General features: G+C 43.9%; 1 protein-coding gene across 6 annotated transcripts in view; it reads left to right on the top strand.

The window, feature by feature from the left end:
• The window catches only part of LOC121877079 (leucine-rich repeat-containing G-protein coupled receptor 4-like), a 64,269-nt gene that overhangs the window by 40,848 nt on the left and 10,382 nt on the right, over positions 1 to 13,039 (top strand). For 5 of the 6 annotated variants that reach the window (XM_042382709.1, XM_042382711.1, XM_042382713.1 and 2 more), the window contains exons 4-13: positions 1,327 to 2,123; positions 8,646 to 8,717; positions 8,903 to 8,971; positions 9,251 to 9,385; positions 9,709 to 9,780; positions 10,267 to 10,338; positions 10,626 to 10,694; positions 11,264 to 11,407; positions 11,667 to 11,807; positions 12,396 to 12,461. In XM_042382709.1, coding sequence (XP_042238643.1) covers positions 1,480 to 2,123; positions 8,646 to 8,717; positions 8,903 to 8,971; positions 9,251 to 9,385; positions 9,709 to 9,780; positions 10,267 to 10,338; positions 10,626 to 10,694; positions 11,264 to 11,407; positions 11,667 to 11,807; positions 12,396 to 12,461 — 1,484 coding nt within the window. In that variant the 5' untranslated portion in view covers positions 1,327 to 1,479. The remainder of the gene's footprint in view (positions 1 to 1,326; positions 2,124 to 8,645; positions 8,718 to 8,902; positions 8,972 to 9,250; positions 9,386 to 9,708; positions 9,781 to 10,266; positions 10,339 to 10,625; positions 10,695 to 11,263; positions 11,408 to 11,666; positions 11,808 to 12,395; positions 12,462 to 13,039) is intronic. The other variant, XM_042382715.1, reaches the window with a different exon arrangement.

The raw sequence follows: 13,039 nt of genomic DNA, 5'->3' as shown, positions 1-13,039 counted from the left end.
TAGTGAGTGGGATTTTTTTTTTAAGATAGGATTCTTATCTAGGGAGATTTTTTAGGTATTTTTTTTCCCCGACGAATCGAATTTTGTCCAAGGCCTAAGCCATGTCAACACTCCCGACCTAATACCCACTAGGTCTTGTACACTGACGCATTCTCCTTCTTCCTCTTCCTCCTCCTCTTCCTCATCCTCCCCCTCCTCTTCCTCCTCCACCTTTTCCTCATCCTCCCCCTCTCCTCTACCTCCTCCTTCTTCATCTTTCTCCTCTTCCTCTTCCACCTCCTCCTTCTTTATCCTCCTCCTTCCCCCCCCTCATCCTCCTCCTCCTTCACGTCAACAAACCACAACCCAACGATCAAAGAGACAGACCAAAACGAAATGATCAACACTAACAAATCAACTCCTTCTCTCTCTCTTCCCTCGTCATTCTCTTCCTCTTTCCTACCCCCTCCCCCCCTACCTCCTCACCTCCCTCACCTCCTTACCCTCCTCTGGCTATGCATCCACGAGATAATCAAACGAGAGTCAACAGAGCTGTCAATAAAGGTGCGGGAAAATTTCGCGCCATTTTTTTTTTGGGGGGGGGAGAGATCTGGGGGGTAATGTTTGTTTACATTCTGGCGACCCTTGACGGGAAGACGAGCAGACTAGGGTTACACTACAACCGTGTTCGTTTCCTCTCTCTCTCTCTCTCTCTCTCTTTATTTATCGGCCGACTCCGTTAGCAACTTGAGTATAGAAGCGGAGGAAACATTAAAGTCAAATTAAGCGATAATTTAGTAGGATTATAAACCCTCTCCCACCCAGCCAGTGGATCAGGAGTCGAGGCCGGCGATGTTGATACCTGGCGAAGATTATTTTTTTTTGGTGTGTGTGTTTTGCTCTTGTGAATATATTTTGTGGGTTATGTGAACGATAAGATGATATTAGATATTTAATTATATTAATAATAACTCGTAAGAACATCAACAAAGTCATCACGACAAATAGAAATTCCGTAGCTTAATGGAACGATGGCATGTGCAAATAAACTCCCACATTCTCAGAGGTTCTTTCCTTAAATTTTCCTCCTACCTGGAGCTGTGAGAACACGTGTGGCGGGTTCCCTTCAACAACCACAAAAGATGACGGTCAAAATGGCGTCGACTTTGCACCAATAAGACCTCGCTGTCAATAGAGTCGTTCTCTTTTCACCAGTTGATAAAAAAAACTCAGAGCAAACCTCTGGAGGAGTCAGACCCAAGTTATGAGCAGAATTCATCAAAGATGTCTGCCGCCACCAGCTTTTTGGGTCCTCTTTTATAACAACATATTTTTCTTTCCCAACAGACACGACTTGTGAGGAGTGTTGGAACCAGGGGAGGCGTCCATGGAGGCTACGTAGCGTCTACAGGACGCCCACATAACGCACATATGGCGTCCAGTCGCCGTCCAGCTGGACCTCTCCTTCGCCTTCTGCTTCTATCGTCCTGGGAATAAAATATGTGCCACAAACATGGGCTGGGGACGACACACCTCGGCTCCTGCGGGCGTATTGCGTCTGCTGCACTTTTCCCCATGCCTGCGCCCGCACGAGACGTCTCTCAGAGGATTCGATGTTTCACAACAGGTCTCTGGCTTGTGAGACAGGACTCAGAGACCTGTGAAAATACTACTAACGACAAGACAGTCAGTCCGGGCTCCGACACTGTCATGTTTTTAAGGAGTCGGGACCTGTACTGCACCCTGAGAGTCCGTCGGGTGTCACCGGGAATTTTGGTCCCGGTGAACCACAGACCAGCCTCAGAAACTCAGAGAATCGAGGAAAAAGCACAGCAGACAGCGGAAGAAAAGCTGGCGTCGAGGTTCAGCGCGCGTCCACCATGGCGGCACCGTCGCCTTGCTTCCTTGCCCTCCCTGACGCTCTTCATCATCTTGATGGCTGCCATCCTGCGCCCAGTCTTGGCCTGCCCTGCTGCCTGCACCTGCACTACACCCTCCACCCTCTCCAGAATAAGCGGGCAGGTCGGCAGGGAAGGTCGGAAGGCGCGAGCCGGGGTGAGGATGGCGTGTGTTGGCGCAGGACTGTCTATGGTGCCGCGCCTAGAGCAACTCGACGGCCTTGACCCTGCCACCGTCACCAGCCTGTGAGTACCAAACAGCCGCCACTGTTACACGACACTCCGTCATGTTAACACCACACTTTCTTGTCTTAGGAGTCATTGTATGAAAATGTCAGATCCTGCGATTCTCAAAAGGTCCATACGTTAACCTACTGGCTCTCCCCTTCACCTACTGTATATAACTGATGATGTGAAGACGCATTAAAATAAATCACTTAACCTCGATGGAGAAAAATATAATAATATTATAAAACTACAACACTTTAATAGATTCTCAGAGATTGGTAATTAATCTCCCCCACTTACCCACATAAACAGTAATACGAGAAGTTATTAAATGTGAGTATGTGACCCCTTTAAGGCCACGAGACACAGATGTTTTTACGTTCGTTTCCCCTTGATTAAAGATGAGAAAACGCATCTAACTGCCTCACATAAGCCAAGGCACCAAAATAACGACTAAATTTGTACTGAAACTCTCTCCTGCAACCAGACTCATTCTTTTATCTCCAAGTAAGAGAAAATAATCGTAAGTTGTTAAGAAAATGATATTAAAGAGAAGGAAATCAGATAACAATTCAACTGACAAGAGATAATAAACGGAGAGACATTGTGTAGAGAACTGTCACTCTCTCTCAGGAATTATAGCCAACAACACACTTCACTTTAAGTGGTCAGGGGAAAAGTCTTAAGTAGTTAGGGAAATGTTTTAAGAATTAGGGAAAGTCTTTGATGGAAGACTTGGCGAAAATTGGGATGATTAGTTTGAGGAATTTCCCTAAAACACGTAAAGGCCTAACCTAACCTAACCTAACCTTCCTTAACCTTCCTTACCCCTAACTTAACCTATGTACAACCAGATTTTCCTTATAGCACGTATTTAAATGGTTAAAGGAGCTGAAATGGTGACTTAAGTAAAGGGCATCAAAAACCATAGAAAGACACACACCTAGGGGAAAAAACACACATACCTAGGGAAAAAACACATACCTAGGGAAAAAACACATACCTAGGGAAAAAGACGAAAATAATAAATACCTAGGGATAAAAGGCCTTCTATAGTTAAGGAAAAATATATCTTAAATGGTTTGAGGTGTAAAAAAAAAGTCCTTGGACGTCTCGGGGAAAAAAATCAGACAAAAGTTGAAAATCTCGAGGAAAAATATTGCGTGTCGTAGGAAGTTGAGACTAAACTTTACTGACTAGACTGATAAGAGGTAGACTGAGCCAAGCGGTGATGATCAGGCTCTTGTTGCTGTGTTTATATACATACACTCATACACACATACACTTAATACACACACACACACACACACACACACACACACACACAGAAACATGAAGATTCACTCCTACGGACAGATTTGCATACACACCTACAGATTCTCTCTCTCTCTCTCTCATCAAGGTATTTGCATAGACACTCAGGTGTACGACCTTGTTAGTGGTCAGTGTTAACTACCGTCACCCATTACCTTCACTGATGTTATGATGATGGACGCCTCTAGCTGCAAGCCGGGGGGGAAGGGAAGGGGTAGAGAGAGGAAGTGTGGAGGAAGAAATGGGGGGAGAGAGAGAGAGGGAAAGGGGATAAGAGATCAAGGTAGGTTAGGTTAGATTGGGATAGGTTGGATTAAAATAGCTTACTTCAGGCTATGTTAGGTTACATTAGGTTAGCTAAGATTAAGTTAGGTTAATTCAGATAGGTCAAGTCAGGTTAGGTTAGATTAACTTAGAAAATACCTCAGGACTCGGTGAAGCGTTACATGTACCCGCTTTCACACACACACACACACACACACACACACACACACTGGAAGTTGTCTGGTACCGGGGACCTGACCTGACCTGGCCTGGCCTAGGCTAACTCGACCCACATCTCACACAAACCGGCCAGTTCTGACCTTACATTATCGCAGCAGTATCAGTAGACATTCCCAATTTAGTGAGGCTTTGAAATGCCAGACAGACTGACCCGTGGTTGACGAGGTAATGAACCACACATTCTGGCCATACCACTGATGGCAGATAAGCTTTTGTCACCATGGCCTCGCGTCCTCAAGAAGGATATATATATTTATTCTGATTATGGTGTGGTTCCTGTGTCTTGGTCGCTCTTCTCCTTTTCACAATTTTTAAAGTTTATAATGTTGTGCAGTGAGTTTATAGCCGCCCTGTGTAATGATGTCTTGTGGGCTTCGTCACTCGTTAATATTTTACTTAAGTTTATCGTAGAGTAACTTTGTTTAGTTTAAGGTTAACTAGGCTTGTGTTGTCTAGTGGCTGACAAACTCGCTTTTTTTATTGTTTCTTTATCTACTTTACATCTCGCGTGTTAAAAATAAAGTTGTGACGTTCATGACCACAGCAGACATATAAACTGGTGGAGATAAGCTGAACATTTATGTATACCTAAAGTGTCTAACTGAGGAATGATTGTACGATCTCTCACCAAGTCAAATGTTAAAGGATTATAAAGTTATACCAAAAATGGACTTAAGAGTTGTAATAAAATTTGTTGAGAAAATGTATATATATATATATTGTGTGTGATAAGAGTTGTAGGATAAAGGTGGCTGGAACTTTTTTCTTTTTTCTTTTTTTTTTACGGGGAATAGCCCACCAGGGCACAGGTCATCGACCCACAACGGGGCCTGGGGGGCGAAATAATAAGAGTAAAGAGAAATTAAAAATACGAAGAAAAAGACCACGTTAATCTACACCACGAAGATGCCGGAAAACCAGCTTTTTAAAGTGAGACAGTTGTAAGAGTATGGAAACACAGAAGAAGGCAGAGCATTCCACAGTTTGGCTGTGTGAGGAAATAAGGAGGTACTATAACGGGTTATTCTAGTGTGACCGACAGCCACAGAGAAACGGTGGGCACCGCGGGCAAGACGAGTGTTACGAGCCCACGGCCTTGCCGGCGGTACACAGGATGCCAAATCCACCGAACATTGCCCGTTAAAGTACCTGTAAAAGAGAGAGAGTGAAGCAGCATTACGGCGAAGAGAAAGGGAAGAAAGATTATTAACTAATGGAGGAGAGTCAGTAAGACGAAATGCCTTTCATTCCACCCTATCTAACAGTTGGACAGAAGAAGAGCCACCCCAGATATGAGAGCAGTACTCCAAGTTAGGACGAATGAATTCCTTATAAACTTGAACCAACTGCTCAGGAGTGAAGTACAGTAGCTGCGGCATCTGTACAGCATTCCCAGCTTTCGGGGGGCAGCTTTAGCAATGTTGTGGATGTGTGGCTTCCATGACATATTAGAGGAAATGGTGAGGCCTAGCATATCTATTTTAGAACTTGGCAGTGATTGCGTCCTGAAATGTGATTGATGGGAGATCATCTAATTTGGAAAGTGTAATTGGTAAATACTGAGTATTATTACTAGCCAAGTTTCTACCTCCCCATTCGGAGATGCTGCACAGATCCGCAATAATAGATGAAATGATATCAGCTCTAGAAATAGATCTAGTTTGAGAATTAGGTGGAAAGGAAAAATGTGAAGAGTGAAGAGTAGAATCATCAGCATGTGAATGGGTAGAATTAGTCGTAGTGTGAAGTAAATCATTGATAAAAAAAAGGAAGTAAGTAGGTGAAAGAACAGAACCCTGTAGGACACTACTATTGGAAGGGACAGAGCGAGTGATCGGTCCCTCGACAACAACTGCCATGGATCGGTACTCAAGGAAGCTAGAAATTAGAGAACAATGTGGGGGAGAGAAACCAGAAGAGGGAAGTTTAGAAAGCATAGTTACTAGTGCCACACCCTGTCAAATGCTTTGATGTCGAGGGCCACGACGAAAGTTTCCCCATAATCCCTAAGAGAGGATGACCAAAGATGGGTGCAGTAGGAGAGCAGATCACCAGTAGATCTCGCTTAGCGAAGGACATACTGGTGATCCGACAAAAGAGAAAAGCGTTCAAGGTGACGGAGAAAATGAGAGTTTAAGATAGTTTCGAAAACCTTAGAGAGGGATGAAGTTAGGGCACTGGGGCGACAGTTAGAGGGATTATAATGGTCACCCTTCTTCGGGATGGGCTGATCCAAGACGTGCTTCCAAGAAGAAGGAAAAGTTTTGGTTTTGAGACAAAGGTGAAAGAGGTAAGCAGGCACAGGGGGCAGAACTTCAGCACACTCCCTTAGAACACGAGAGGGTATTCCGTCCGGTCCATGCGTCTTACATCCAACCTGGATGTAAGTGTATAGGTTCAGTAGGAGGAGCAGGAGTAGGAGGGATAGAGTTGGAATCGTCTAAGGTGGAGTTAGAAGAGAATAAGGTGCCAAAAAGATTGGCTTTATCAGGGGGAGAGTTGGCTATAGAGTTATCAGGACGAAGAGAGGAGGAAAAGAAGGAGTGCAGAAGTTATTACAGATGTTTTTGGTTCTGGACCAGAAGGATTTACTAGAAGAAGAGTTAATCAATCTCCTTGTCACTTTCATTACTTTAATAAACCGTCATCCGTGTCATTTTCATCGTCATCATCATTATTTGCCATATTTTACCTGCGGCATTATCTCTGTCCTCACTGCCATCTTCATCTCAACTTACTTTCATTTGTCTCTCGATGACGCCGAGGCTTCGTGATGGATTAAGTTACCCTTTCAATACAATCATTTTCTTTGAAATATATATCAGAGAGAATTAAATAATTTGATGGGTAACTAATATATTTTGTTTACATTACACGACATCATGTTACTGTTACTCACTTCCACGTTGAATTATAATACCATCTTTCACTCTTGCTTTCAATGATCCAAAACTTACTGACTTTGAATTTGAATCATTCTGACAACTTTTTCCCCTTAAATGATTCAACTTTTTTCACTTTATTTTTGAACCACAATTACTTTGATTCCAGAGCTACTTACGTCGAGTGTTATGAGGTGATTGGCGGTAAGAGGGGGGGGGGTGGGAGTGGATGGTAGGACTGATAAAGGGAGGAAATGGACGAGAAGGTGATGAAAAGGGAAGAGAGTTTAGGGGTGAAAAGATGTGGAAGAGGGATGAGAGAAAGACTAAGGAGAGAGAGGAAATGAGAAAGAGAGAAAGAGCGAGTGAGAAGAATAACGAGGGGGTAATTTAGAGTGAGTAATGGTGAAAGGAGCGAGTGAGTAGAAAGGGATGATAGATGAGGAGAAGGATGAGAGAGAGAGAGAGAGAGAGAGAGAGAGAGAGAGGCCTGAACACCACCGTATATTCCGTGTTCTCAGTAATGGTAATGGGAGAGCGATAGATGGTGAAGAGGAGAGAGATAAACGAGAAGGAGAAGGAAGCAATTGGGGGAGAGGAAGAGGAGGGGGAGGAACGATATACGGGAGAGAGGATGAGGAAGAGAAAGAGGAGGAGGAGAAGAAGAAGAGGGGTTAAAAAGAGGTGGATGGGAACTCCAAAGTGGGCTGAAGAAAGAGGAGGAATTAGTAAAGTAGGGAGGAGGAGGGTGATGACGAGGAGGAGGAAGAGGAAAACGAAAAATGTGGAGGAGGAGGAGGAGGAGAAGGAGGACATGAGGAAAAGGCGAACGAGGAGGAGGAGAAGATCGAAGACGAAAAGAACGAGGAGGAGGAAGAAGGGGAGAACGAGGAGGAGAACGAATACGAGGAAGAGGAGAACGAGTAGGAAAACGATAAACAGTAAGAGAACGAAAACAAGAAGGAGAAAGAGAACGAGGCGGACGTAGAAATAGCAGCAGTAGAAGCAGTGTCAGTCAAGGTACCAAAGGCGCCCTTCTCCGCCCCTCCCCCCCTCCGCCCCTCCCCCCTCCGCCCCTCCCCACCCCCTTCCCTTCCGCTACTCTACTCAGAAATAATATACACAACTATTCCTGTCCCTCTCTGACGACGGTGGGACGGACATACCTACAGACAGAGATAAAAAAAGGGTACACAGAATGAGACAGTGAGAGACGGATGGTTAGTATGTAAAGATAGATTAGGTAGACAGAATGAGACAGTGAAGCAGAGAGACAGGTGGTGATGGAGGTGATGGGAAAGTAGACGGTAATTGAAGACAGTAATGTTAACAGAGAGATAAAGAGACAGAGAAACAGACGGTGGTGTTGAAAGGAAAAAGGGTAAATAAAGAAAGATTTGTAGATAGACAGACAGATAAGACGAAGAAGAGAGAAGCAGAGAGGCAGATAGAGAAAGATAGGATGATGATGATGATGTTAATATATACTCGTAGACGCAACCTAATTTTACTCTAATGTAACTCTAAATTAACCTAACTTCACCTTACCTAACTATAACTTAACTTGATCTAAGCCCCACACTAACTTAACCTAACATGACCTAACTTGACTCTGATTTAACCTAACCACACGTAACTTAACCTAACCTAACTTAATCCAACTCTAACATAACCTGACCGAACCTTATCCAAACCAAAGTTAACTTAAACTAACTTAACCTAAGCTAACCCATCCCTAACCTAACCTAACCTAAGCTAACCGAACCCTAACCTAACCTAACCTCTCATGATGAACAAGTCTCAATTGTATTTATTTGTCTGTTTGTTTATTTCGTAACAGTGACCTGAGCAATAACAACCTTACAAGTCTCCCTGACCTGATCTTCAGCGACTTCCCGGGTCTCCAGTACCTGTAAGTACTGTCCGAACCTGTATGTACTGTCTAAGACCTATATATACTGTTCAGGACCTATTAGTACTGTCCATGACCTGTAAGTACTGTCCATGACCTGTAAGTATTGTCCAGAACTTGTTTACTGAGCCACATTGTTGTTTTCTGAGCCACACTGTTGTTTACTGAGCCACACTGTTTTTCAGGAAGCTCTCAGGCAACCGCATCAGCAGTGTGTCGCCAAAGGCCTTCCATCGTTTGCCTCTTCAAAACTTGTGAGTACTTCAACTCTCTCTCTCTCTCTCTCTCTCTATCTCTCTCTCTCTCTCTCTCTCTCTCTCTCTCTCTCTCTCTCTTTCTCTCTCTAGATTATAATAATAAGGGATATCGAACACATGATTAGCTTGGACAGTTTTATTTAAGGTCATGCATCCACTGTTGTTGACCCTAATTAACCTAATTTGTCCTTTAATTAACCTCTCTTTGACCTTACATGACCTTGTATAACGATCTTTCACAACCCTTAACAACCTGCACCTCCCTTGTTCCTTCAGATACCTGGACAACAACCATCTGTCTGGTCTCCTGACGGGGTCGTTGCCGACAAGAATGTTGGAGCTCTCTCTGGAGGATAACTTCTTCAGTAGTGTCCCACCCTCCGTCACCCCCCTCACCAACCTCCAGTTCCTGTGAGTGTGTGTGTGTGTGTGTGTGTGTGTGTGTGTGTGTGTGAAGGTGACGGGGCCAAAGTCATGATTAGAGATCTGGGAAGAGACACGGAGACATAATAATGTGTGTGGTCGTGTTCATGGTAAGGGGGACACTGAGCCCAAGTTGACCCTCAGCCCAGCACGTACTTGCTGAGTAAGTGTAAATAAGGAGGAGGAGGCGGTGTAAGAAGAGGGAACCTGCACAAATAAACACGATTGCGAAAACTCTCTCTCTCTCTCTCTCTCTCTCTCTCTCTCTCTCTCTCTCTCTCTCTCTCTCTCACCACAGTCCTACCTTACAGGAACCTGGCACGGAACAAGATCTCTGGGCTGCGCGTGGGTGAGCTCCAGGGTCTACGCAGTCTCACCTCTTTGTGAGTAAACAAAGCCACGTGTTGTAGCCTACTTGGTTCGCTCCGTTAGTTCTTAGTTAGTTCGGTGTATTAATTGTTTGTTTGTTATGATTTTTTGTTATGATTTTCGTGTTAATGGAATATTCTGAGCGTTTTCTTTATTGAGTTCAGTTTTACGGTTATTTTATTGTTTTTTAGAATATTTAATGTTGTTATCGTTACTACTACTACTATTACTATTACTACTTCGACTTGTACGTTATATACTGAAGATTATTATCAATTATAATTATATAATAGTTTCATATCTACGTAAATCATATTTTAAGCTTACCAGTCTCTCATCTTACCAGTCTCTCACCTTACCAGTCTCTCACCTAGCCATATCTCTCACCTTACCAGTCTCTCATCTTACCAGTCTCTCACCTTACCAGTCCCTCACCTTACCAGTCTCTCACCTTACCAGTCTCTCACCTAGCCATATCTCTCACCATTATCTCTCACTAGGTCGCTTCATCAGAACAAGATCACGACAATAGAAGAAGCAGCTCTGGAGTCTCTCCCTCAGCTCCAAGTCTTGTAAGTATCTCTCACTTGTATCTCTCACCTGTATCTCTTATTTCTATCTCACCTGTATCTCTCATTTGTATCTCACCTGTATCTCTTATTTCTATCCCACCTGTGCCTCTCACTTGTATCTCACCTGTATCTCTCATTTTTATCTCTCACTTATTTCTCACCTATCTCTCACTCATATCACACCTATCAGAACCTGTATCTCACATTTTCTCACCTGTCTCTCATCTGTATCTCTCATCTGTCTCAGCTATATCTCACATGTCTCTCTCCATTATCTCTCCCTTTAGAGACTTGACTGAGAATCACTTGGTGGAGGTGCCGGCAGCCATCCTCCGTTGTTCTCAACTGACTCGCCTGTAAGTACCTCAGGCTCAGTAGATAGGCTCAGTAGGTAGGTAGGTTCAGTAGGTAGGCTCAGTGGGTAGGTTAAGTAGGTAGGCTCAGTAGGTAAGTTCAGTAGGTAGGCTCAGTAGGTAGGCTCAGTAGGTAGGTTCAGTAGGTGGAATCATCAACCAGATTCAACAGGTAAACTCATTAGATGTACTCAGTAGGTGTACTCAGCAGACTCACTCGACAGCTAGACTTACTTCACACCTAGACTCACCAGATGGACTCACAAACTAGACTCACCAACTGGACTCCGTTGATAGACTGACTCAGCAGGTAGACTCACCAGTTAGACTCACCAGATAGACTCACCAAGTAGACTCACCAGATAGACTCACTCATCAGGTAGACTCACTTACCAGGTAGACTCACTTCCCAGGTAGACTCACCAGATAGACTCACCAGATAGACTCACCAGTTAGACTCACCAGATAGACTCACTCACCAGGTAGACTCACCAGGTAGACTCACTTACCAGGTAGACTCACTTACCAGGTAGACTCAGCAGGTAGACTGACAGTGTTTTCCCCTCACACAGGTTACTAGGCAACAACCAGGTGACGTATCTAGGTGAGGGAGTGTTTACAGGTCTGGCCAAGCTGGAGCAGGTGGTGATCCAGGGGAACCCACTCCTCACCGTGCACCAAGACGCCTTCACTCACCTGCCCTCCCTCACCAAGCTGTAAGTGCCCTCACTCACCAAACTGTCAATATATATCCTAATTAAGTCCTAGTCGGTTCCTTTATAATCCAGATATGTCCTTGAAGGATCCCTATCAGTTCACGTGGGATCCTCATTTTGCTTACCGGGTCCTAATCATGATACACATGAGGTCAGAAACCAATCCAGGGGTTCTCATCAAGTCCTACAGGATCCCATTGAGGTCCTTTAGGGTCAAGGTCATTTCAGATCACTCCCAGGTCATTTTTTCCTCCTGCAGGATCCTGAAGGAGACGCGAGAGTTGACGGACTTCCCTTCCCTCAACGGCACTTACAACCTGGAGATGCTGAGGATAGACAGGGCGGCCCTTACCTCCGTCCCTGACCACCTGTGCTCCTTCACCCCCAAGCTCAGGAGTCTGTGAGTGTGTGGGCTAGAGGCATGGGCTAGGAGAATGGGTTAGAGACATGAGTAGGGGGACAGGGGGCAATCACAAGGCATAGGGGTTCGGGGCATTGGCAGAGGATAGGGGATATGAACTTAGGTTAGGGACATGGGTTATGGGTGGAAGCTAGGAACATACAGTAAGTTGTGGGCGTTGGCAGGAGGTAAGACCTGAGGACATGGGTTGGGGTGTGGGTTGCGGGTACTGGTTGGAGATAGGGGGAGGGGTTAAGGGATAGTAACATAAGCAGAGAGATGATAGGGCTGAGGAACATGGGCTAGGAACATGGGCTAGGTACACGAATCATTTTATCACTACAGTCAAAGAATGATTCATATATTAATTATTTTTATCATTTATTTGTCTCAGTTTAATTAACTCATCCCCAAACTTAATTATGAAGATGTAAAAATTTATCAACAAAAACACAATAAATAATTATACATTTAATTAACCTAACATTTCTTAAACTCCTGTACATTATATAAGAGTCTAACCTTTGACCTCTGACCTCACCCCTTTACTATCAGAATTTGACCTCAATGTGACCTTCATGTTGGCAGGAACCTCCATCTAAACTCCATCAGTGACATCCCAGTGTTGGAAGGCTGCCACCACCTCAAGCTCCTGTGAGTAGAATACAATAATCTTAATACAACATACAGTATATACACTCGTCTTGATACAATATAAATACACTTGTTAAAATAAAACAAAATTCACTGATTATCATACATCATACAGTAAAATACACTAGCTACAATACAACGCAATACCATAATTTTAATACAATATAATAAGTTATTTTTAATACAGTAAAATACACTTGATTTAAGAACATAAGAACATAAGAATGGAGGAAACTGCAGCGGGCCTGTTGACCCATACTGGGCAGTCCCGTTTATACCCAACCCCTATTGTTCATATAAGCATCCAACCTATGTTTGAAGCTATCCAGCGTATTCGAGTTAATGATGATATTTGGTAACTTGTTCCATTCATCCACTACTCTGTTTCCAAACCAGTGTTTACCTATTTCACACCTAAATCTAAATTTGTCTAATTTAAAACCATTGTTACGAGTTCGCTCCTGGTTGGATAGTTTGAGTACCTTTGTAATGTCCCCTTTGTTTAACCCTGACTTCCATTATACACCTCTATCATGTCGCCCCTCACTCTACGTCTCTCGAGGGAGTACAAATTAAGA

The sequence above is a fragment of the Homarus americanus genome, unplaced genomic scaffold, assembly GCF_018991925.1.
Source record: "Homarus americanus isolate GMGI-L3 unplaced genomic scaffold, GMGI_Hamer_2.0 scaffold19244, whole genome shotgun sequence".
Taxonomy (NCBI): domain Eukaryota; kingdom Metazoa; phylum Arthropoda; class Malacostraca; order Decapoda; family Nephropidae; genus Homarus; species Homarus americanus.
This window is presented reverse-complemented; position numbering and strand designations above follow the sequence as displayed.